Source organism: Esox lucius, chromosome 11, assembly GCF_011004845.1.
Source record: "Esox lucius isolate fEsoLuc1 chromosome 11, fEsoLuc1.pri, whole genome shotgun sequence".
Taxonomy (NCBI): domain Eukaryota; kingdom Metazoa; phylum Chordata; class Actinopteri; order Esociformes; family Esocidae; genus Esox; species Esox lucius.
This window is the reverse complement of record NC_047579.1, coordinates 33,036,593-33,063,065: the sequence shown is the minus strand read 5'-3', so window position 1 is coordinate 33,063,065 and position 26,473 is coordinate 33,036,593. Positions and strand designations below refer to the sequence as shown.

The window sequence follows — 26,473 nt, the reverse complement described above, 5'->3', positions numbered from 1 at the left end:
CTGGATCAGACTAATAGAGCGGTCTGAATCTGGATCAGACTAATAGAGCAGTCTGAATCTGGATCAGACTAATAGAGCGGTCTGAATCTGGATCAGACTAATAGAGCGGTCTGAATCTGGATCAGACTAATAGAGCGGTCTGAATCTGGATCAGCCTAATAGAAGGTTCTTAATCTGGATCAGACTAATAGAAGGTTCTTGATCTGTATCAGACTAATAGGAGGGTCTGAATCTGGATCAGACTAATAGGAGGGTTTGAATCCGGATCAGAGTAATAAAAGGGTCCAAATCTGGATCAGACAGATAGAAGGGATGAATCTGGATCAGACTGATATAAGGGATGAATCTGGATCAGACTGATATAAGGGATGAATCTGGATCAGACTGATAAAGGGATGAATCTGGATCAGACAGATAGAAGGGATGAATCTGGATCAGACAGATAGAAGGGGTTGAATCGTAATCAGATTGATGCGTTTTTGGATTGCTTTGTATTGGTCGGCTTTATGCTTTGATATGAGGATGGCTCTGTGTGTTCAGTATCTGTGTATGTGCGCATGCTCGTTAGTGTGTGTATCCACCTTTGGTGTTTGATATAACAAGGCACAAGGATATGCATTAACTACCACAGATCTCTGTAGACAGCTAGGGAGACCGCAGCACTCTATGATTTCCCTGCTTTGGCATCACCTGCCAACTTGAATCACAGTGTGGGAGGGGTTTTGGTCAGTCAGTGCAGGGTTGCCGGGATGTGGTCTGACAAGGTGAGATGGGCCTTCACCTTCACCTTGGCTCGTGCCCATTCTCAACAATGAAATCACATGTCAGTCAGGGGCCAGGTTAAGTTTGCCTATTCCAATGCACTTAAATGTACAGATATGTTGTGTAAACATGAGGCATTTTCTTTAGGGAAGATTCTTGTTGTCTGTATGGGGTGTTAATGACATTGTCAGCAGGGCTAGAAATTAAAAGCCATTATCATTATATACATTTTATTGTAATTTCATAGTGATAAAATAAATTAGGGTGTTATCACGATACTGCTCATTTTGTATCCTATGCTCATGTCAAACAGGCTTTTTAAAATCTGAAATGTGTAAAACGCAGACAGATCCGGAGTCCAGAAAGCTTTAATGAAAGCTAGGATGAAATATATTAAATACTGACTCCTGTGACTGTGAAGTCGGCTCGGCGTATAGCTCCGAGTATAGCTCCGAAGATAGCTCCGAAGATAGCTCAGAGGATAGCTCAGAGGATAGCTCAGAGGATAGCTCAGAGGATAGCTCCGAGGATAGCTCCGAGGATAGCTCCGAGGATAGCTCCGAGGATAGCTCCGAGGATAGCTCAGGAGCTCTTCTTCCTATGCGGCGGTCCACTTCGCCAGTGTACTAACCATCGGCTGGAGTGTGATGGCAGCACTTAGTCATTAGTTCAGTATATGTTGGTTTTGTTAGTCACAGTTCAGCACGGATTATTGTTTCCTGTTGTATGTATTTGAGGTGCTGTTTGCCTTATGTAAAAAGAAGAATACAACAAGAGAATACCGTAATCACTCAGGTTTTTGTTTTTCTTTCCCTTTTGCCTCCTTTTTTCGCACACTTTGCACTCGTGCCGTCACTGACATGATCAAATGCAATAGATTCATATGTTCCTTCAACTTTTTGAAGGGGGAATGCACCGTCTGCGTGGGTGTTTGTCAAGTATTTTGTGTGGCCATTGGCTGTTAAACTAATGATATCTGTCTTCTGGTAGACAAAAGGCTTTTCAGAAACTTTCTCAATTTAACGTCAAATTAAAAGCAATTTCCGCCTACCTGGCTGAATTAAAGCATAATTTGATGATCGTCAATCCGATTGTAATTTGTATATCAAACTGTAAGTATTGGCACCAAACACTCCAACTACCTAGTGTCTTGCTGGTGTGCACTTGAATTAAATGGCATTTACAAGCAAACTACACTCACCTAAAGGATTATTAGGAACACCATACTAATACTGTTTGACCCCCTTTCGCCTTCAGAACTGCCTTAATTCTACGGGGCATTGATTCAACAAGGTGCTGAAAGCATTCTTTAGAAATGTTAGCCCATATTGATAGGATAGCATCTTGCAGTTGATGGAGATTTGTGGGATGCACATCCAGGGCACGAAGCTCCCGTTCCACCACATCCCAAAGATGCTCTATTGGGTTGAGATCTGGTGACTGTGGGGGCCATTTCAGTACAGTGAACTCATTGTCATGTTCAAGAAACCAATTTGAAATGATTCGAGCTTTGTGACATGGTGCATTATCCTGCTGGAAGTAGCCATCAGAGGATGGGTACATGGTGGTCATAAAGGGATGGACATGGTCAGAAACAATGCTCAGGTAGGCCGTGGCATTTAAACAATGCCCAATTGGCACTAAGGGGCCTAAAGTGTGCTAAGAAAACATCCCCCACACCATTACACCACTACCACCAGCCTGCACAGTGGTAACAAGGCATGATGGATCCATGTTCTCATTCTGTTTACGCCAATTTCTGACTCTACCATCTGAATGTCTCAACAGAAATCGAGACTCATCAGACCAGGCAACATTCTTCCAGTATTCAACTGTCCAATTTTGGTGCACTCGTGCAAATTGTAGCATCTTTTTCTTATTTGTAGTGGAGATGAGTGGTACCCGGTGGGGTCTTCTACTGTTGTAGCCCATCCGCCTCAAGGCTGTGCGTGTTGTGGCTTCACAAATGCTTTGCTGCATAACTCGGTTGTAACGAGTGGTTATTTCAGTCAAAGTTGGGCATTTTCACACACAGGACTGCCGCATACTGGATGTTTTTCCCTTTTCACACCATTCTTTGTAAACCCTAGAAATGCTTGTGCATGAAAATCCCAGTAACTGAGCAGATCGTGAAATACTCAGACCGGCCCGTCTGGCACCAACAACCATGCCACGCTCAAAATTGCTTAAATCAACTTTCTTTCCCATTCTGACATTCAGTTTGGAGTTCAGGAGATTGTCTTGACCAGGACCACACCCCTAAATGCATTGAAGCAACTGCCATGTGATTGGTTGATTAGATAATTGCATTAATGAGAAATTGACCAGGTGTTCCCAATAATGCTTTAGGTGAGTGTATATGTTTTAGTTATTTACAAAGTATTATCTTCATGTGATTTAAGCATTGTATTGGGCTGGGAAGTGCTTCAAAGTGTGAGACAAAACAAACAAACAAGTTTAGTTTGAGAATCCTCTAGCGACCATGTCCTAGGTGGTTGACCACAGTTCCCAGGAGATGTTACTTTGTTTCTGACATGCTGAGACAATTCTTTGCTCTTTACCATCTTGACAGTGTTACAGGGAGCAAACATTTCTCAGTCCCTATTAAGTGACAATTTATGCCCTGTAGGCATCATAAACTTGCAGCTGGTGAGATACCTAACCCAGTAAACAAGGATAACCTGCCTCTTGCCTAATTATTTAGAGTTCTTCAGGGGGCTAATCATTTTGTCCAGGTGTTCAACCCGTTTTGGCAGAAATGGGGTTTGTTTGTGTGTATGTACACTCATTTTAGTGAGTGTGTACAAATTTTTTGTTGACAGACATGTACACTTAATATGAGCTTTCCTCTCCTTTTATTTCTGGGTTCATTCCTGTTCAGTGCAGGGTGTTCGTTATAGTCTAATTCAGGAGTGTTGGAAAACTGCTTTATTGCACTCTGAAGGTAAGTATTGTGGTGGGGTTGGCTGGGTTTCTGTTTTGTATGTAATCTTTGTCGCATGCAGTCATGGTAATTGCTATGTGGCGTATGTGTTTATTCCATGGGTTGTCAAAAACCTGCTTATTATGGTGTCCTATGATTTAGTACACCTGGATGTAAAGTTTTCTATTGTAAAAAAAAAACATGCCTGTCATGATTCGATTCTCCCGCTGAATTAGGGGTGGATGGTTTCACTTTTTCTGTGTGTTTGTATTGTTAAGTTCACTGTTCATTTGCATTTGAATCCCCATTTAATGACACACTGGTGAAAGCTAGTTTGCTATTTGAAATAACCTGGGGCCTATTTACAGAATAATTTATCTAGCATGATCCTAGTTCATAGAGACATTATTTTTCATAAACATTTTAGATTTTTTTAACATAAAAAGTTTTGAATTTCTCAGATTTTTCCTGCAGTCACTCATTGGACTAAAATGGAACTGAACAGAGCGACCGAGGTAGCGTTTGAAAATATACGATACATTTGGTTCTCCAAAAAGGCAAAACGAGGAATGTTTCAATGGTTATTGCTGTTTATTCTTTCTGAAAAATGTAAAAGCAGCTGCCACACTGATCTGTCTGTGAGGAGGCTGTATCCGTAACCGGCTTTGTTTTCAAAAATATATTACAGGCAAACAAACTTTACAATACATATTGATTTTACAAAATCATGACATGTAAGCATAATTGACATGCAGCTGTAAGGGGAAGAAAACATGCTGCCATTTTGAAACATCCAATCCTGAGATTTTTGCCAGATTGTGTGAGCGGAGCCAGCCAAGAAGAGCGAATATCTCTTACAGACTGACTGACTGACTGACTGAGTACCCCTTGTTAAATAGCGTAGTGGTTAGAGAAGCGGACCTGTAAACTATAGGTCCCGCGTTTTTACCTCCTCACAGGCAAAGCGAAGTACTCATTGTGAATTATTCCGTATAGACAAAAACGTTGCTGTCTACATCATAGTAAGCCTGAAACACTTTACGGTTATATTGCAACTGTTTCTGGTGGATTTTTTAAGTACCCATCCGTGCATGCGTTTTGGGTCAGGATAGACAAACACATTTGCTGGCTACAACATACAGTAGTTATGTTATAGTAAGCCTTAACAAAAACTGTATATGGTTATATTGCGACTGTTTCTGGCATGGAAAAGTTCATCTTCAGTCTCTCTAGCAATTGCTCAATTCTAATGATTATTCCTTGGAAGTTAGTAGATAATAGTAAGCCTGTTACTGGCTAATTAGCTGTTCAAACGGCCAGTGGCAAAAGCTAAAAGTTCATAGATGCTATTTGTGGTGGAGGTAGACTTAGTAGGAAATGTTTGTCAGTTTATCTGTATCAATATCATTCACGAATGGCCAATTAGCTGTTAAAACAGCCAGTAGCAAAATAACATTTGTTTAGGATAGACACGAGGCTATACTGACACCTGTCGCCCATGCAGCTCTATGGTGTAATGGTTAGTGACACAGCCTTCCACTTTGGTGACCCTGGTTTTTATCTCAATATTTTATATTGCGGGCCGGCTGAACAACTGTAGGTATGCCTGGTTTCTTGTAAAATATGGTGTGACTATTTCAGGGATTAAGGGGTTGGGATCTAAATATTGTTGTCTTTGACACTGCTTGTCTAAAGTAGCCATTTTAGTGTCAATGTCACAAAAAATAATAAAATATTTTTTATTAAAATATAAAATATATTGGAAGAGTCTTAATGTCCCACACGGAAAACACATGCAGAACATATATGTACATATATGTAGAGGATTTCTCAACATTAATTCACACATGTGCCCTGAATATGTTTATGAAATATATATATATATATATATATATATATATATATATATATACATGTCATATATATTTTTGGAAAATATTAAGAGACCACTCCTAATTTTTCTTAAATCATTATCTCTACATGTATGGCAGCCATTCCATTCCAGGGTCTGTTAAATTCCAACACTGACACACCTCATTAAACTTAATGAGGTACTGATTAGGTGATTACCTGAACCAAATCTAATTTAACGAGGAAAAGTATAAAAAACACTGCTGTGGTCATCACTATCCTCTCACAATAGGACCACCTGGTTGGCAAAAACTGTGCAAGTAGTACCTCAAAGGTAATTTGAATAAAGAAATTACTATTCAGCATGACAAAAGAGTTGAAAAGAAAAGCTTTGTGGCATGGGGCATTGTCCTGCTGGAAAAAAACAATTCTGGTGATGTGTCATGTTGCCATTTTGAAATAAAGATATTCAAATCAAAATGTAGGCTAAGTGTTACTGGTTAAACATGAAATCAAGAATGACATACTGACTAGTCAAGATATGTTCAGCTAATTGTCAGTCTTGTCTGGCAGCAAGCAAGGCCTTCCCTGAAAAAGACATTCTCTGGATGGCAGCATATGTTACTCCAAAACCTATGTTTTTGTCACCCATGCTATCTGCACTAATGCACCCCCATACCATAACGGATGCTGGTTTTTGAACTGTGTGCTGATAACAAGCCGGATGGTCCCTCTCCCCTTTAGTCCGGAGGATTCAGCATCCATGATTCCCGAAAAAGGATCTAAAATTTTTATTTGCCAGACCACAGGACAGTTTTCAGCTTCGCCTCCGTTCATCTAAAATGAGCTCAGGCCTATAGAAGGCACTGGCGTTTCTGGATGTTGTTTATTTATGGTTTCTTGTTTGCATGGTTGAGTTTTAACTTATATTTGTGGATGCTGCGATGTATTGTGTTCACAGACAATGATTTTCAAAAGTGTTCCTGAGCCCATGCAGTGATGTCCACTATCCACAGAATCATGTCCACAGAGTCATGTTTGTTTTTAATGCAGAGCTGCCTGAGGGCCCAAAGATCATGGCCATCCAATATGGGATTTTGGCCTTGACCCTTGAGTACAGAGATGACTCCAGTTTCTCTGAATATTTTAATTATATTGTGTACCGTAGATTATGAGATACCAAACTCTGCAAATTTACATTGTGATATGTTATTCTTGAATTGTGGTGTTATTTGTCCGCACAGTCTTCGACAGAGTGGTGAACTCCTCCCCAAGCTCACTTCAGACAAGTCCATCCTCTCTGGAATGATCTTTTAATGCCCAATCATGTTACTAACCTGTTTCCAATAGATCAAATTAGTTGTGTGTTATTCTACCAGGTTTAGTTTTCTAGCATTACACAATGTTTCCAGACTTTTGGTTCCTCTGTCCCAGCTTTTTTCAAATGTGAGCATTCCATCATCAAATTCCAAAGTGAGCATGTATTTTCCAAGAAAAAATAAAATAAAATCAGTTTCAACATTGGATATCTTGTCTTGGTACTATTTTCTGTTGAAATAGGGTGTTACCAATTAAACATTTTAACAGTGTCCCAACTCTTTTACAAACGGGGGTTGTAGTTTGTCCAGTGCAATTTATCACTTGCACAAAAAATGCTAAAAATCTTTTTTGTCAGGATTTCTCTGATGAACAACATTTACCGCCGGTTACCAACCTTTTAATCCCTGCTCGCTTTTTCTGCTATTTGCAAATGACTCCAAGTATGAGGCCCGCTGTGTAGCACTGATATTAGCTACGCCAACCTCCTTCACCCTTGTAGGGCTCTCCAGGGCACAATTACAGATGCCTTGTTCAATATATTCATTTATTCAACAAACATTTGCCTGATGTTTTGCTCAAAATTGTGAAGGTGCCTATTGATTTTTCGCCTTTTCCCCTCTTTATTCAGTCCCAAATGTTGTTTTGTCTCCTGAGTCCAAAATGCCTCTGCTAAGGATATATTTTTATTCTCAATGTACTTGTTGAAAACTGATGTTGTCATCTTTAAGTTGCAATGGTGAAAAGTATGTAATGTAGGTTCCCTGTTTCTGATTCCTGGCTTAGAAGGTTGTTAAAGGTTATGATGCGCATTATTCCAGATTAGAATGTTATTCAAGATTATGAAGAGCATTATGTTCAGTGACATTTGTGTTGTTTTGGAAAAAACATTCTTATAAAGATAATTTTCTTTCCCTTTCATAGTATGTCTGTAACTCAGTGCACCAGGTTAAATTTTTTATGCTATGCTTTATTGGACAGAAAAGTGGTAGAAGAGTGTTTCTCTTGAATGAGCTGTAGGTGGGATTCAAACCCACACTGCAACAAAATACTGTAGGTGTACCATAAGCATTGGCTTATTGTACTTAAAAAAAAATAAAAAGAAGTTCGTATTTTCTGCAAAATCTGAGCATCTAAAAAAATGCCATTTATCTCTTTTAACAATAGAATGTAATGTGATTACTTGCTTACATTTATTTTATATGACAGCTCTAATCAAAACACTTTTTATTTTCAACCACCTTCTAAACATCAGAGCCTAGCTTTAGTCCAGCTTTTTTCATTGTTTCATCAATGTTTTGTGTTTATCTTACTATGATTTGTTTTTACAGTGTACTGTAATCTTTCATTAGAAAACCTACTGGAGAATAGATGGATGGATGGCTCTCAGCTCTTCTGTCTGATCAGATCAAATTATGTATAGAGGAGATATGATTATGGTTTATTAGACAAGGACACCAAAAGACTCAGTCCCACTCAGGGAGCATGGAGGTTACTAGCCATCCATCTGCTAAATCTTGGGAAAACAGAGGAACAGTTCTAGGTCACTTAGTGCATGACACCTGGATGTCCTCATCCTTCATTCAGACCACTGGTAGAGGTCAATGGTCCCTTCCTGTCAGTCAGGCCTTACATTGGTACAGTGGTGGTGAGAAGGACTGTCAACACAGAGTACACAGTCACACACAGCATATTTACCAGACACTTTTGACAGAAAACATAATAAGAAACTTCAGATTGAACCAGTGGAGTTTCATTTGAAGTGTCTGTCAATTTGTTTTCTGTTCATAACGCCTTCGTCGTTGTATTAGACAAACCATTTGAATGGATTGCCGTGGCTACATATTGCTTGAATAATACAACTTTTTTTAATCCTTTAAATCAGAGAAGGACCCCCTAATGAACCGTTGGGGCCGTAAATTGGGAACCTATGGTCTGGTGTAATTTACAGTGTAGTTCACAGTCTAGTTTACACTGGGCTTCATGTTGCGTTTTACAGCATCGTTTTCACGCTGTATTTGAACTTTTGAAGAGATGTGGGAGGCAGATGTCAAGTGTTTTCTGATTTTCACTGGACCAGACAGGTAAAATGGTATCTAGCAGTTTAGCTTACATGTAACTCTGTAGATGTTGACATCATCTGATGCCTTAGCCTGATTTCAGTAACTTTTTTTGTCAGGGGGTAAAGGGGTAAAAGGGGTAAACTCTACCCTCAATCTGTCCACACTAAGCAGTCACATATTAATATGCAGATGAAGAGTTTATGGTCAATGAGAGTGGAATTTTGTCAGTAATACATTAATTGCTGTTTTCATTCTTGAGGCAATTGTGAATCTAAATGCATGCATAAAAAGACAAATCCATGCAAGAAAGAAAGATTTTATCCAGAAGTTCATCGGACTCTGGGATAGTAGACTGGCTGCCTTGCCAAAATCCGTAACCTTTCCTTTAAAATGCTCTCTGTCTCTCGGTTAGTCTATTTGAGTTAGGAGTGTCAGGGGGTGTCTTATATTCTATATCCAGGCCAATAACGGGATTGTGTTCATAGTCCACCAATAGATGTTGAAAAAAACTTTTAATAACGTATTAACCAGGAAATCTACTTGGCCGAGTTCATCACTTGCGCACATTCTGATCTATACAGCATAGTTCACTATACACAGAAAAGTCATTTTTCTCTATTTTCTCGACAGTCACTGTGTATTAGTTCTGCCTCTACAGAACAGGCGGACACCCTGACATTCATTCTCCATTCACTATGTCTTGGTTTCATTCCTCATCTTCAGCTCAGATCAAAGGGATGTTAAAGCTTGGCTGGTTGTGATCTGCTGCCTGTCAGTGTGGGATCAAGATGGATGGGAACTGTCTGGAGGCTTGGAGGAGTCAGTCCAGCACTGCAGGTGTCCTCTTATCTGTGCCTGTGAGACACAGAGGGCGATATATTTTCTGCAAAGTGATTCAAGCAGATTTACAATGTCTCCAGATTTGTCTGGATAATCCACACTTCAAAAACATGCCCCCATGATTCACAGGAATGAGATAAGATCTGAGGAGGGACAAGTGTTAATAATACTGCCCTAGAGTCTGACACGTTTAAATAAACACAAACATATTCAGAGACAAACACAACGTCCCACACACAGAGGTGGATTAATGCATATATATATAGGGAGAGAGGTACACACACACACAGTACAAGGATTTTGTAAGCCGCTTTGTGCTACTGAAAACCCGAATGCAATTAGCAATCAGCGTGAGGAAACAAAGCCCATAGTAATTAATCATAACACCGTAGAATACACAGCTGATGCCTGTGACTCTGTAACACCACCTCTGTCTGCCTGGTTGGCACCGGATGGAATTTGGCATCAGTGAGGCAGCCTCAGTGTAGTGGACACTGCTTGTGGGTTCACGTGTATGTTTGTTACATTTTGAAATTCTACCGAATATTAGAGACGCATTGTAATGTATATTTTCATGCAATTTCAGGCATTGCTGGAAAGGCGAGGAATAATAGAGGACAGACATTTTTCTGGAAAGTGCTCAAACCCATGCTACTCTGGGACATGTGCACGAGAGGCAGTGACCATCCTCGGCCACTCCAGCTGGATTATATCCAGACATTTTATTATTATCCAAATATAGACGACCCTGTCTATGCGACTGATTTTAACCCATGTCTCAGGGACTGGAAAGTGGAGGTAAAGGGAAGTTTAGCCAAGGTTCCTATTTTGCACCAGAATCAAAGCTCTTCATGCTGTTCTTTTAAGTTGTTTCCTTTAATATGTATGGTCATTTGCAAACAAAATGGAAGAGCGGTAAACAACTCCTCAGGACTCCTATCAAATACGTCCCTTACATCTGCTTTCTGCATCAAAAAATCATACAAAATTATGTTTTTAAATAGGATACATCGCACCGTGTATTTGTGCATCACACTACAGTAACTAGTGATTAAATTGAGCCATTTCAAGGACGGCAGTGCTGAATCCTGATGTCAGTGTATGTCAGGGCAGCCGAATCACGTCAAAGACCTTTGTATAACACAACAACACTAAGCCAGCTGGTTTACTGTTTAGCTTAGGGGTCTCCACTGTCAAGGAGGAAACCCTTAGGCCTCTTCGCTCCACGCCAATGTGGCCAGTTCAACCAGGGGCATTGACTCACGAAGACCTTTCAGTCATTAGGTGAGTAACGACCTCCTCTCACTACGGGCCTCATCTTGGAGATATGGGCCTCCTCATCTTGGAGATATGGGCCTCCTCATCTTGGAGATATGGGCCTCCTCATCTCCATGACCCCAAAAACTATACAAGGATCCTGTTTGTGCACTTTACCACTGCGTTCAACACCGTCATTCCAGAACAAACTACAAGAAAAACTCTACCAGCTTGCGGAATCTGTGTAATAATTTAGTATTTTAAATGTATCATGAAGGTATGTTTCATTGAAAGTTATATGTGCCTGGTAAGAGAGCAATAGGAACATCTCTGTTTAGATTCTATCTTTCAGTAGGTTGTGCTCTGATAACCATAGGAATGTTTACATTGACCATTTGGCATGGGGGTTATCATCTTGGAAACATGATCTTTACCAGGTAGACACGCCCTTCTATGTACAGTGGATATAAAAAGTCTACACACTGTTAAAATGCCATAGAGATAAATCATTTCAGAACTTTTTATGTGACCTATCATGTGAACAATTCAACTGAAAAAGAAACTGAAATCTTCTAGGGGAAAAGATGAAAAATAAAAACCTTACAATAACCTGGTTGCATCTCAGAGAAAAGCCATGGTCTGCAGGGAGCTTTCAAAGCATTAGAGTGATCTCATTGTTAAAAGATATCTGTCAGGAGAAGGGTACAAAAGAATTTCCAAAGCATTAGATATACCATGGAATACAGTGAAGACAGTCATCATCAAGTGGAGAAAATATGGCACAACAGAGACATTACCAAGAACGTCCCTCCAAAATTGATGAAAAGACGAGATGAAAACTGGTTAGGGAGGCTTCCAAGAGGCCTACAGCAACATTAAAGGAACTGCAGGAATTTCTGGCAAGTGCTGGCTGTGTGCTACATGTGACAACAATCTCCTGTATTCTTCATATGAATGGGCAATGGGGTAGGGTGGCAAGATGGAAGCCTTTTCTTACAAAGACATCCAAGCCCGGCTGAAGTTGGCAAAAACAAACATCAAGTCTCCCAAAAGCACTTGGGAAAATGTGTTATGGTCTGATGAAACCAAGGTTGAACTTTCTGGCCATAATTCCAAATGGTATGTTTGGCACAAAAACAACACTGCACATCACCCAAAGAACACCATACCCACAGTGAAGCATGGTGGTGACTGCATCATCCTTTGGGCTGTTTTTCTTCAGCTGGAACCAGGGCCTTAGTCAGTGTGGAGGGAATTATGAACAGTTCCAAATACCAGTTCACCTTTCAGCACGACAACAACCCAAAGCACACATCCAAATCCACAAAAGCATTGTTTCACCAGAAGAAGATTAACATTTTGGAATGGCCCAGCCAGAGCCCAGACCTGAATCCAACTGAACATCTGTGGGGTGATCTGAAGAGGGCTGTGCACAGGAGATGTCCTCGCAATCTGACAGATTTGGAGCGCTTTTGCAAAGAAGAGTGGGCAAATATTGCCACATCAAGATGTGCCATGCTAATAGACTCCTACCCAAAAAGACTGAGTGCTGTAATAAAATCAAAAGGTGCTTCAACAAAGTATTAGTTTAAGGGTGTGGACAATAACCAGGTTATTGTGATTTTTCTATTTAAAAAAAATGTCCCCTCAAAGTTTTCAGTTTGTTTTTCAGTTGAATTGTTCACGTTATAGGTCACGAAAAAGTTCGGACATGATTTATCTTTGTCTCATTCTTTTATATCACAATAACCTGGGATTTTAACAGGGGTGTGTAGACTTTTTATATCCACTATATATATCAGCTTGTAACCAGCTTTATAGTGTGAAAATTCTGGACATTTACTGAAATGGGACCACTCTGCTGCATTATTCCAAAAAATACAGAATGTATTTTCTCCCTTGATTTGTGGGTTTCTCTGTTATTTAAACACAATACATAAGCACTATATTCTAACAAGCTGAACGTTTCCAGCTCCATCTGTCAGCTGGTCAATGACTTTGTGACCAAGAGGACCCAACATGTTAAGACTGGCATTTTGGAGTCCCTTATTCCTCAGCACTGGAGAACTGCCAAGATGCATGCTCTTTACTCCCTTAACACCACGGCTGTACCTCCAGAAATGCATTTATCAAGTCTCCAGTTTTTTGATGAGAGCATTTTTGTCTCTGTCACTGATGCCGATGAGTCCATGTGTGAGGGAGAGATCGACTGGCTGATGGCCTGGTGAAATCTGAATATACTTTTGATCTTAACAGAGTCAAAATTGTGGAGGCTGTGATTGATTTGCTCGCACTGATATTGAGAGATCAGCTGATGTAGAGGTTTGGCTGAACTTTCATTCAAATTCATAGGGAAAATCATCTCCCACAATTTCAGGTGAGAGGACTACATTACAGTCTGAGATGAGAGGACTACATTACACTGCTAACATGCAAAACATTTTGTATCTGTATCAACACTAATGAACCCCAACCCCCCCCCCCCCTGTGTGTGTGCACAGAGATGTGGATCAATGAGGTGGTTTGCTCCAGCCCATTAGAGGAAAACTTTCTCTACTATCCAGTAGAGTGTGTGTAACTGAGCTCTGTGACTGTGTCAGTGTCTGAGCTACCGGGGAAGAATAGGAGTGGTAGGTCACAGGCATAATGCCCATGAATCATCCTCCTGCTCACCCACAAAGTCTAAACTTCTTAACCTGTCTGTGTTTGTGTGTGTTGGAGAAATGTCATCCTGTATATATAGGGCCCTCCTCTATGCAAGAGATATTCAGGGTTCAAGACATGTCATATTGGCGATGTAAAGGAAACATTTTCAGCCTTAAAGTTAATGTTCTGAAATGCTACAGAGTTTGCTATGGAACGGAAAGAGAAGACATTGGCAGTTCTAAAGTACATTTCCCGCAATTATACACATTTTGACTTATGGCCATGTTTATTTAAAATTTGAATGAACGTAAGGGTCAAAGATGTGCATGTCTGGTTACTAATTCAGCCATGATTATCATAACTAGGTAAATGACTGGACTCATTTTCCTAACAGTTAGTTTGGGCTGTATCCACATTTTCTTTTCATCACCCCATCCAATTATGTTTTGTGACATTTTTGGCACACGTATAGAAACAACAGTGTCCACTGGGCATCTACCAGAGTGCAAACATTATTACTGAGTACATGCATATTCCCCTAGAATGTAAATAAGGATAATGGACGCAATTTCACAAACTTATTTCATAGACAAACATTCCATTTCATAGAGTTAGTAGCTAGCTAGCTACCGAATATCCTTTTTTATGAGTTTGGAAATGTGAAATGAAAGTGAACAAGTGACTTGTGACAATGTATTTAGGGCTTCCTGTGTGGAGATGCACTGTGCTAGGTGCTAGCTCTGATCGAGGGGAAGAACGAGAACAAAGAAAGGATATGAGCTTTACACATGGGCTTTTAACAGGACACAGGCACATGCCCAGGAGAAGGCCAATATTTTTTTGGGACTTTCACCTGGTTTAAAACATGCCTACACAGGTGCCAGGGCTATAAAGTATCTAATTCCCTCATTGAAGAGAACTGAGTATTTCCGTATATATATATATATATATATATATATATATATATATATATATATATATATATATATATATATATATATACACACACAGTATCTCACAGAAGTGAATACACCCCTCACATTTTTGTAAATATTTGATTAGATCTTTTCATGTGAACACTGAAGAAATGACACTTTGCTACAATGTAAAGTACTGAGTGTACAGCTTGTATAACAGTGTAAATTTGCTGTCCCCTCAAAATAACTCAACAAACAGCCATTAATGTCTAAACTGCTGGCAATAAAAGTGAGTACACCCCTAAGTGAAAATGTCCAAATTGTGCCCAAGTAGCCATTTTCCCTCCCATAGCATCTCATGGCAAAGAACTCTCTGAGGATCTGAAAAAAACGAATTGTTGCTCTACATATAATGGCCTAGGCTATAAGAAGATTGCCCAATTAGCCATTTTCCCTCCCTGGTATCATGTCACTCGTTAGTGTTACAAGGTCTCAGGTATGAATGGGGAGCTGGTGGGTTAAATAACGTTACAGGTTTAATAAAGAATACAGGTGAAATTATTTTTAAGTTGACTGCATGTAATACATTTCTAATGAGTGATTGACGGCTTTGTTTATTGTGCAAATATCGTGGCTGTTTTTGTGGTCATTTATTTCTAGAAATTGCAATGTGTGTGTGTGTGTGTTTATGCTTCTGTGCATGTGTCTCTTCAGTCCGACATTGTCTGTATGACAGGATGATCCCTGAGGTATCACACAGACCCAAGCTGATCTGGCTGAGGTTTATCCTTCAACTTTTCTAATGAACATTCTCAACTTTCATCCTTTTCCATTACTGTTCCATGCAGCACGTGCAACTTTTGCCACATAACTGACATGTGTGTAAATCAAGGTCCCAAAGGAAATTTTATGTGAACATTCCAGACAAAAAACTTGTTTATTAGCCTTGGAAGCTGTGACTGTTGACTTTCTTGTTGAGCTTAGATCAGTTTTGAGACCCGTTTTTGAAGCTACTGGGTTTTCCTACAGACTGTTTCAGAGTGTTTTCTTATCTCCACAGTAGCTACTGTAGGTTGCAACCATATCCACTGATATTTACCCTGCAAACATCACCCAAGAGAACATTCCAGTTTGCCCTGAAGCTGTCTGACTAGAAGAACTTGTCAGTTAATTAGTCCATCGACACCTGTTTTCAGCACAAGCAAGGAACATTGCTTTTGGGATGATAAAATATGGGAGAATGAATGACAACCTGATGGAAAATGTTCTGTATGCTTGAAGTAGAGAGAGTGTGAATATTTGTTTGTACAATATGTATGTATGTATGCATGTATGTATGTATGTATGTGTGTCTTTGTATGTGAGCATGCATGCTTATCTGAAATCAATCAAATGTATTTAATGAAGCCCTTTTTTACATCGGTAGTTGTCACAAAGTGCTTGTACAGACTCCCAGCCAACACACACACTACCTGCATGCATATCTTAGTTAAGATCTCTATCACAGTAGCAGGGTGTCTGTATGTGTTAGAGAGCTTGTGTGTGGATGCATGAATGTGCTGTATACTGTATGTGTGTTATGCTCATGACAGTAGCAGGATGTGTGTATTCATCTCTGTGTTGACCTGCTGTGGACATGTAACATGGGGTTGAAGTGGCAGCAGAAATTGAAAGCCCTGAGTAATATTGGCTGACTTATTTATTTCAGCCGTCTTTTTGGAGGATTTAAACTGTACCTTTATTATTTTTTCCCCCAGCTCAGCCGACAAATCCTGATGGGGTTGTGATAATAATGGTGATGATGATGATGGGGTGGTGATGATGATGGGGTTGTTATAATAATGGAGATGATGATGGGGTGGTGATGATGAAGGGGTTGTGATAATAATGGGGATGATGATGGGGTGGTGATGATGAAGGGGTTGTGATAATAATGGTGATGATGAAAGGGTGGTGATAATAATGGTGATTATGATGGGGTGGTGATAATAATAGTAATGATGATGGGATGGTGATAATAATGGTGATGATGATGGGGTTGTGGTGATGATGATGGGATGGGGATAATTATGGTGATGTTGATAATTATGATGGTTATGGTGGCGATCATGATGGGGTGGTGATGATGATAATGGTGATGATGATAGGGTGGCTATAATGATGGTGATGATGTTAGGGTGATCTTGATAATGATGATGACAGGAGAAATGTTAAATGTAATTAATTGCGTTAACAGCAAAAATATATTGTAATTGGATTACAGATACTTTTAAAATACGTTTACACCTTGCATGTTTGATTTTCCTTTCTAACATACTGTAGATCTACAGCCTTGCAATAAGAAAATATTTGTACTTAAAATGAATCAGATTATGTTGCTGAGTTTGGGTAATGTAAAACTTACATTATTAATTGCAAGAGGTAGAAACACAAAAGCTTGATCCTTAAAACACTGGGCTAAATTCTTATTGGACATTTGCCATAAACCTGTTTCATTCTGCATGAGTGTGTATGCCTGTGTCTGTGTGAGGACCAGCCAATTAATAGTAATAGCACCTTGCTATCCAATTACACAACAGCCTACAGGCATGCTAGATCTACCGTGCTAACTGCCAGGGATGAGCTGGTGGCATGGGCACTCCAGTGACTGCTGTAAACAGTACTACCCCTCTTCTTCTGGGATGCAGTCCCAAAACAAGAATAATTTATTTTAGCACTTTTTCTGTTCTCGGCTAGGTCTGTTAATCATCATCATTGTGGAGGGTTTGACTGCCGAGGGATGTCTGCTCACTTGAACACCTGTGTGCACAAACAAAAACAAACATTTACACACACAAAGGCCTGTCTGAACGCACACACACACAAACACACAATAAACCAGGTGGGATTGATAATCATTGTCTCAATGGCAAACCTGTTGATGTTCATTGTGTGGATCCATTATTTTGTTATTTTTAGTTCGTTTTTTTTGGATTTTATTGAAAGATTTACACAAATACAGTTGATAGTATATAAAAAAGATAAACAACATTGAACAAACCAAAGCTTACATTTTCAGGTGAATAATTACACAAGCTAGCAAACCAGAAGGGATAAGTATTAATTAATAAATATATATGTACACTTCAACATATATATATATACCCATTAATTCATATACTATAAAATAATCAATTATGTATACACACTTACTCATTTACTAAACATAATATATACTCTAGCCAAAAATACCCATACAAGGAAAGAAAGCATACATATTTATAATTAAATTATTACATCTTTTGACACTATCTGATGCTTATAGTTTTAGGAGGTGCCATGGCGTTCCCTTTTTAAGTTTACTGTCTATTGTTTTCCTTCTTTTTAACTCTTACAATTAGTCAAAAACCGTTTTTCATTTATCACCGTTTGATTAATTTCCGTAATGCTTTGTTTTCCACAGCTATTTACTATACACATAATTAGCCAATACAATAGTTTAACCATTGTTAAGTTCTCTGTAAATATCTCGTACGTGCATGAGATCCAACAGATTCAAGTGCATTTGAGATCCACTGATCTATTACAGTTAATCAGAAGATTCTAATGTTTCGTCTTGGCCGCAACCTGGCATAGGGCATGTTTTTGTCCTAACGCAGCAGCTCCAGCTGACCACTGTCCTGACCGGAAAGACTGCGTCTCCTAATTGTTCAGATTTTTTATACAAAAGTTTACATTCTTTTTTTGTATTACTTTTCCAGTCTTTTGTTGCCCCTGTCTCAGCTTTTTTGAAAAGTGTTGCTGGCATTAAATTCAGTGTGGTCATATACAGTGGGGCAAAAAAGTATTTAGTCAGCCACCAATTGTGCAAGTTCTCCCACTTAAAAAGATGAGAGAGGCCTGTAATTTTCATCATAGGTACACTTCAGAAATACATTTTTTTATTGAATTTATTGGTAAATTCCTCTGTAAAATAAGTATTTGGTCACCTACAAACAAGCAAGATTTCTGGCTCTCACAGACCTGTAACTTCTTCTTTAAGAGGCTCTTCTGTCCTCCACTCATTACCTGTATTAATGACACCTGTTTGAACTTGTTATCAGTATAAAAGACACCTGTCCACAACCTCAAACAGTCACACTCCAAACTCCACTATGGCCAAGACCAACGAGCTGTCAAAGGACACAAGAAGCTAAATTGTAGACCTGCACCAGGCTGGGAAGACTGAATCTGCAATAGGTAAGCAGCTTGGTGTGAAGAAATCAACTGTAAGAGCAATTATGAGAAAATGGAAGACATACAAGAACACTGATAATCTCCCTCGATCCGGGGCTCCACCCAAGATCTCACCCCGTGGGGTCAAAATTATCACAAGAACGGTGAGCAAAAATCCCAGAACCACAAGGGGGGACCTAGTGAATGACCTGCACAGAGCTGGGACCAAAGTAACAAAGGCTACCATCAGTAACACACTACGCTGCCAGGGACTCAAATCCTGCAGTGACAGACGTGTCCCCCTGCTTAAGCCAGTACATGTCCAGGCCTGTCTGAGGTTGTCTAGAGAGCATTTGGATGGTCCAGAAGAGGATTGGGAGAATGTCATATGGTCAGATGAAACCAAAATAGAACTTTTTGGTAAAAACTCAACTTGTCGTGTTTGGAGGAGAAAGAATGCTGAGTTGCATCCAAAGAACACCATACCTACTGTGAAGCATGGGGGTGGAAACATCATCCTTTGGGGCTGTTTTTCTGCAAAGGGACCAGGACGGCTGATCCGTGTAAAGGAAAGGGTGAATGGGGGATGTATCGTGAGGTTTTGAGTGAAAACCTCCTTCCATCAGCAAGGGCATTGAAGATGAAACGTGGCTGGGTCTTTCAGCATGACAATGATCCCAAACACACCGCCCGGGCAACGAAGAAGTGGCTTCGTAAGAAGCATCTCAAGGTCCTGGAGTGGCTTAGCCAGTCACCAGATCTCAACCCCATAGAAAATCTTTGGAGGGAGTTGAAAGTCTGTGTTGACCAGCTACAGCCCCAAAACATCACTGCTCTAGAGGAGATCTGCCTGGAGGAATGGGCCAAAATACCAGCAACAGTGTGTGAAAACCGTGTGAAGACTTACAGAAAAAGTTTGACCTCTGTCATTGCCAACAAAGGGTATACAACAAAGTATTGAGATTAACTTTTGTAATTGACCAAATACTTTTTTCCCACCATAATTTACCAATAAATTCATAAAGAAATCCTCCAATGTGATTTTGGGAGATGAGGTTGTATGTACTGTAGTATTTTAATTGGATGCATACAACAATACGTGTTGTGCATTTCCTGATCTGAATCTTAAGGATAGAGCGTTTATTTTTTTTTATGGTCCGTAGTGTTTTAACATGGGACACATCTCTTGAATGGTCTGTAATGTTTTAACATGTGACACATTTCTTGAATGGTCTGTACTTTTTTAACACGTGACACATCTTTTGAATGGTCTGTAATGTTTTAACATGTGACACATCTTTTGAATGGTCTGTAATGTTTTAACAGGTGACACAACTCTTGAATGGTCTGTAATGTTTTAACAGGTGTCGCATCTCTTGAATGGTCTGTAATGTTTTAACATGTGACACATTTCTTGAATGGTCTGTAATGTTTTAACAGGTGTCGCATCTCTTAAATGGTCTGTAATGTTTTAACAGGTGTCGCATCTCTTGAATGGTCTGCAATGTTTTAACATGTGACACATTTCTTTGGCAGGCAGTTTGTGAATGACCTAGCCTTGATTTATGACTCATTGTGATGCTCTTCTAGAGGGTAGCAGGGAGAGGGTGGTTGGTGAAGGGGTGTGTGTGGGTGTGTGTGAGTGGGTGCGTGCGTGCATACGTTTACATGTGCTTGCACAGGACGAGAGCGGGAAGTGGAGGGGATTACTGATGTGATTGTGATTACTGATGATCTGTCACGTTTCTTCCCACAGTGTGCTGTTTTGTGGTCCACAAAAGGTGCCATGAGTTCGTCACCTTCTCCTGCCCTGGAGCCGACAAAGGCCCTGATACGGATGTGAGTTATCGCCCCCCTTCCTCTTCATCCTCCATCTCTCTGTCTTCATCCTCCTTCCTGTCTCTCACTACTAATGCTTTTCTCTATCTCTGTGTTTAAACTCATCCTCTCTCTTCCTCTATCTCTCTTTAGTACTTTCCTGATCAACACAAAAAAAGTCCATGATATCAAAGCGAAAAATAAATCAGCTAATTCTTCAGAATTGTTTATAAAACAGAAAATAATCTTCACTGCCTTTAGTCACTATTTGGTAGCGGTTCCTTAGCAGCATATACAGCCATGAGTCTATTTGGATAAGTCTGTACCAGCTTTGCACATCTGAAAACTGCAATTTTTGTTAATTGCTCAAGCACCTTCACTTTGGATGGTAACTGTTGGTGAACCATTGGTCACCATCCAAAAAGCCTAAATAAATCCATTTGGATTTCACTTTGTAACCCAATGAAATGTGGGAAAGTCTGAATAAAGGCGCTGTATCTTTTTATCTTCATCTCTCTATCTTTGCCTCCCTCTATCTCATTGTCTCTATTCGGTCTTCATTTCTTTCTTCCTCTCCCTCTGCATCTCTCTTGTTCTCTCACACTAACACTCACCTTAACTTGTGTAACCAATGAGGAATCAAACAGGTTAAATGACACAACAAACACCCACACACTGACATTGATCTTCCTAGCATCTCTCTGCAATCATTCTGGTTTGTTTGGCTTTTTCTTCATGAATCTTGTCTTGAGGTAGTTTGCCGCAGAATCCAGAAATGTCCAATGTCTGAAGTCCCTGAATGGGTGAATCAATGAAAACTCCCCTCTATTCACCAATACGGGTTAATGGATGTGACACACCCATGAGAATACGAATTCTGGTTACTGTTATTCCCAAGGTATACATATTTATGTCAATATATTTATCAGGAGAGACATTATAGTAGATGGAGAAGGGGAATAAAATACAAGATTGTGTACATTTAACACTTAGTGGGCAAAAACAAACTAGTCCCATTTAATATTGCGAGCTGTACTGTCCAAAGTTGCATTGTCCACAGATAAAAGTCATCTGATCACTAAACTATATTAATCCTCTGAAATGTTTTAAAATATGGTGGTTGTTAGGCAGTCAAGGTGTTGCATTTCATATTGGTTGCCATACACACGCATGGGCCAGTGTTTTGTTCCATACTGTAGCCGTCGCTACGGAGCCCATGACTGCATTCCATTCCACCAGTTTTCCACTTCGGAGTCTTTGAAGTGCTAGTGGAGAAAGGACAATGCTTTTATGCTGTGATTTACAGTGTTTTCACTAACTAAAGTGCAATGAAGTGTGCCTTCAATTCAACTGTGATTCAACATGCCCTGGTTTACACTGGTTTCTCACCCCATACAGACCTTTTCTTCCCTTTCCTTGGATAAACCATGTCATTTTTTGTAAACACATGGCACACAGACATGACTCCAAACCCAGTGTCAGTTTCTCTGGCGTCGGTAATGCCAGTAACATGTCGACAGCCTCATGATTAATGTTGTCTTTGATGTTCTCTGAAACCAGAAACTGATTCGAAAACACCTCTCAATATAGAAGTTGATATTCTCTGAACCTGCTTGTTGTCTGACTCCAATTAAAACCAGTGAGTTTAAGGTTAGGTGGCGTTATTGTTAAGGTCAACTTTAATGTTAACCCCTAACCTAAAACTCAAAACCCAGCCCATAACTCTAATACTAACTCTAACCACAAATATTAATCTTAACCACAATGTAACTTCTACACTAAACTAATCCCTATGCCTGAAAATAGCCTATTACATCAGGACTGGCGAAATGACCAACAGATGTCAAATGTTTCTCGTTTTCCTATCCTTCCATTGATTTTTGGTTCCCCCCAGGATAATTAAACCTGTACTCACCACACATCCCCTTCCTAAGCCTGTTAGGCCATAGTGTTGTCAGTGCTTGGATCTGACTTTCTTAATAGAGGGCATCTCTGTTGGGTGTGTGTGCATGTGTGTGTGTGTGTGTGTGTAACCCTGTGACAGTCAGTTCTCATCTCCTCTACTCAACTCAGGCCTGTGCATGTCCTTGATTAGATAAATGGCTTTGGCCTGTGGAGGGCAAGCATACCCACAACACTGCCCAGCCTGGCTGCCTAATTCTGTGTGGATTCACAGTGATCATGATGATGTCTGTTTAGCATGTGCCACTTTGACATGACATGAAACCAGAGCGCACACACCATTCTTTCCTGACTTTTCAGGACATATATAAAGGCTTCCAAACCTATAACCCTCACCCTAAACTTTATCTTAATTTGAACTTGACCTCAATAGCATAAAATGTATACCTTTTCCTAGCTTTAACCTTAACCCTAAACCGTACACGTAAGCCAACATAAGCATTCCTGTCATGTGTGTTTAGGTCATCCTGCCTGTGTTCAGGTGGCTCTGTTTGACCAGTCCAGCCTGAAGACATTCAGTTGGCACTGTTCAAACAGTACAGGTGACCTAGTGTTGCACTGTTGACAGCCTTATCTGGATTCAGAAATGTTACTAGATGGTGCCTGTTTGGTCTCACCGCCACTCGAGCTGCTGAAACAGGCAGAGGGATCGAAGGAAGGATAGGAAGAAAACGTAGGAGAGAAAGGAATCACAGAGATGGACAAACAAACTGCCATTATCCACCGTATGGAGGTGTTAGGTTGTCTCATCGCACCTCAGTGTGAATGAGTCACCACAACCCCTCCAGTATCCCTCCATCCCTGCCCAGCTGCTCTGGACTCTGTGGGGTGTCAGGGCTCTGTCCTTCTGGTCCCCCCCTCTTCCTCTGGACCTGGCGCACAGACACAGTCATGCAGGTACATATGCAAGCACACACATGCTAATTGAACGAGAAACACAGGGCGCAGTAAATACACAAATAGTGTACTATAGAAGCAGTGTTTCCCAATCCTGGTCCTGGGGACCCAAAGGGGTGCACGTTTTTGTTTTTGCCCAAGCACTCACACACTTGTTTCATATGTTCCCCTACCACTTACACACATGATTGATGTAATCAACCTATCATCAAGCCTTTAGTTTGAATCCGGTGTGTGAGTGCTTGGGCAAAAACAAAAATGTGCACCCCTTGGGGTCCCGGGGACCAGGATTGGGAAACACTGCTGTCGAGCGAGATGTCAGTTGGTTGAAATACGCGTCGGTGACGTGGTTCTCTCTTTCTTTCTAGTCGCCACTCATTTCATGTGACGGAGCGGTGACATTCGCTGCTCTGTTGCCTGCCAACGATCACTCTAAAGGGTAACCAGTGAAGGGATGATGACTCGGTCACCCACTGGAAACGTTGCACTCCAAGTCATGCACCCTTGTGTAGACAGATTATGACAAAGATCACTCAAGGCACTTTTGAAGTCAGGCTGTGTAAGGATGTTTAGCTTGGGCACCGTTGCTGTATTGTTGTTACAGTTGCAGGTTGCAAGATTGAGATTATTTTTATCATTATTATTGATTTGATTGGTGTTGCTGCGGGTCCTTGGCAAATCCTCTTCTGATCTGTCATTGGACTATTCATGTTAGTTATACCTTTTCCGATTTTTCTGTTGGTAGTGATTGTGGCTGTGTGTGTTTCTTGTTTGGTTGTAAACACAGACATGGCTTTCGTATTAAAATCAATAGGTTATGGCTGTAGGATCAACCTGCATTTGGTAATAAAATCAATGGGTTACAGCTGCAGGAACGATATGTGTTTGGTATTCAATTCATTTTTTCCCCACAATCAGTAGAGATGAATGACCTGCCACCTTGCCAAAGATTTGCTATTTATTTTCTTGTATCTCCCGCCTTCTCTAGTAATCAATCCACTGCCCTGTTTATTGCCGTGAGTGTAGGAGTAACCCCTGGGTATTTGTTATTAGGAAATTTCTTATTACAAGTATAATATGTGTGCTGGCCTTGTTGACACTGCATGGCATTTCTGTGTTAAAGTGAACAATGTATCTAAATCTAAGTCTGGTAAGGCAGTAGTTCTCAAACCCCTACTGGGAACCCCCTGCCATTCCATGTTTTAAATGTATTCCAGTGTTAGCACACCTGAATACATTTGCCTACACATTAATAAGCCAATGACTAATTAATGCAGCTTAGCTTGTTTAGGGCTTCAACAGGAATGTGACATGTATGGGGGTCCTCAGAGGTGTGGGTGAATCACTCTGGTAAGGATTCACAGTAACTGGAGTCAGATACCTACATTATGCATGTGCATTATAAAAATTCCTCCCTGATAAATTATTAGAAAGGACACCTTATCTGGACGCCTTGTCTTTAATTCAATTAATGCTGATTTTAAGATCTATGCGTTTGTGTCTGAACATTACAAGTTACCTTGAAAGTCATTATATGATGTTCTTTAAATGTGGCCCTGTGGGCTTTGTGACCCCACTGAAGTGTAGGCAACACTGCAGCATAGGTCCTTAATTGCTGTGACAAGCTCCACTAGTAATATCATTCACCAAGTGTCTCTGTGGGAACACTGAGCCTGTAACCCATATAGAACCCAATTCATCATCTAGCGCAGTATATTAGACAAGGCCCCATATGGTTTAGCTCCAAAGTACTCTACAATAGGTAATAGGGTGCCATTTGTGACAGCCAGCTGTTGGCGAAGAGAGGATCAGACTGTGGAGAGGCAGGCCGGGGAGACATTAAGAGACCTATCAGAAAGGGAAGCCGTTTAATGAACCCATGCATGAAGCCATGAATTGAGTTGGAATTGAAAACAGCAGTCTGAGGGTGATAATCGGTGGCTCACTGGGATCCAGAGATTAAGTTAGCACTGCTGGAGTGCAGGAGTTAGTTACTTGTGTGTAATATATCCATCCAGGGGCGTTTCTAGGATTTTTTAATTGGGGGGGCAGAAGAGGGAACTAGGCACCAGTCAGGGGTGGCCATGTAAAATGAGCTAATTTTATCACAAAATAACATAGAAAATGTGCTTAAACTTAAAATCAATGCCTTGTACTGACTACTAAACTTATATCTGTCCCAAATCTATTAAACAGATCAAGTTGTAAATGCACAGTTATTGCAAATATTTAAGTTTGATTTTAAATTATATTGCTACTGTCCTCAAGCGATGAGGTGTGAAAATGGGAACCAACAGTCTTCACCAATTCAAATCAGATGGGCAATAAAACACAGATCTTCTCTTTGAAACATACAGGGGTTCACAGTAGTGGATGTCATAGAAACTTGAATCTATTAATGAATTATTTATTATTAGTTCTGTTTGTGAGTTTGAGTGTTTATTCACCATCTCATCTCTTATACCCTCTTGAAAGTGTTTTATACAAAAGCAGACTCATACACTACACAGTGGTTTCCTTTCCATGTTCTCTTTTTCCTAACTTCTCCCTTAATGAGAAATACAAGTAATTTATTATTATAATGCTGTACATTCCAAATGATGCTGCATTTATGTATAGCCATTTAATACATTAAAAATGGTACAGTATAACTAGATTATAGTTAGCTAGATACTATGGTTGCAAAAAAAAAAATCCATAATCGATGGTCGACATCGTAAAACATCAATCAATCGATTAATATAATAAAAAAAAAAGTCTATGACAAAAAATCTCCAATGAAAAATAACACTGAGCCCTTAAATAAAAACAAAATGAAAACAAATGGCTGGGTTTGCAGCAAACCGACACTCACTACTGATGTGAACATACAGGGAACAATGGCCGACAAATGAGGGGAGTAGAGGAGAAACATTTAAACAAATACGGATTACTTAATTGGGACCTGGTGTGAGTGACAAATGGAGAAAAGACAATGAAGGAGTCCGGGGTGAGTTCGTGAACAAATGGAAAACCGGGAAAAGTGG

At 40.1% G+C, this 26,473-nt stretch overlaps 1 protein-coding gene across 2 annotated transcripts in view; it reads left to right on the top strand.

Moving 5' to 3' along the window:
* The window catches only part of si:ch73-374l24.1 (protein kinase C alpha type), a 163,667-nt gene that overhangs the window by 41,734 nt on the left and 95,460 nt on the right, over positions 1 to 26,473 (top strand). For both annotated transcript variants that reach the window (XM_010897390.4, XM_010897389.4), the window contains exon 3: positions 20,527 to 20,609. In XM_010897390.4, coding sequence (XP_010895692.1) covers positions 20,527 to 20,609 — 83 coding nt within the window. The remainder of the gene's footprint in view (positions 1 to 20,526; positions 20,610 to 26,473) is intronic.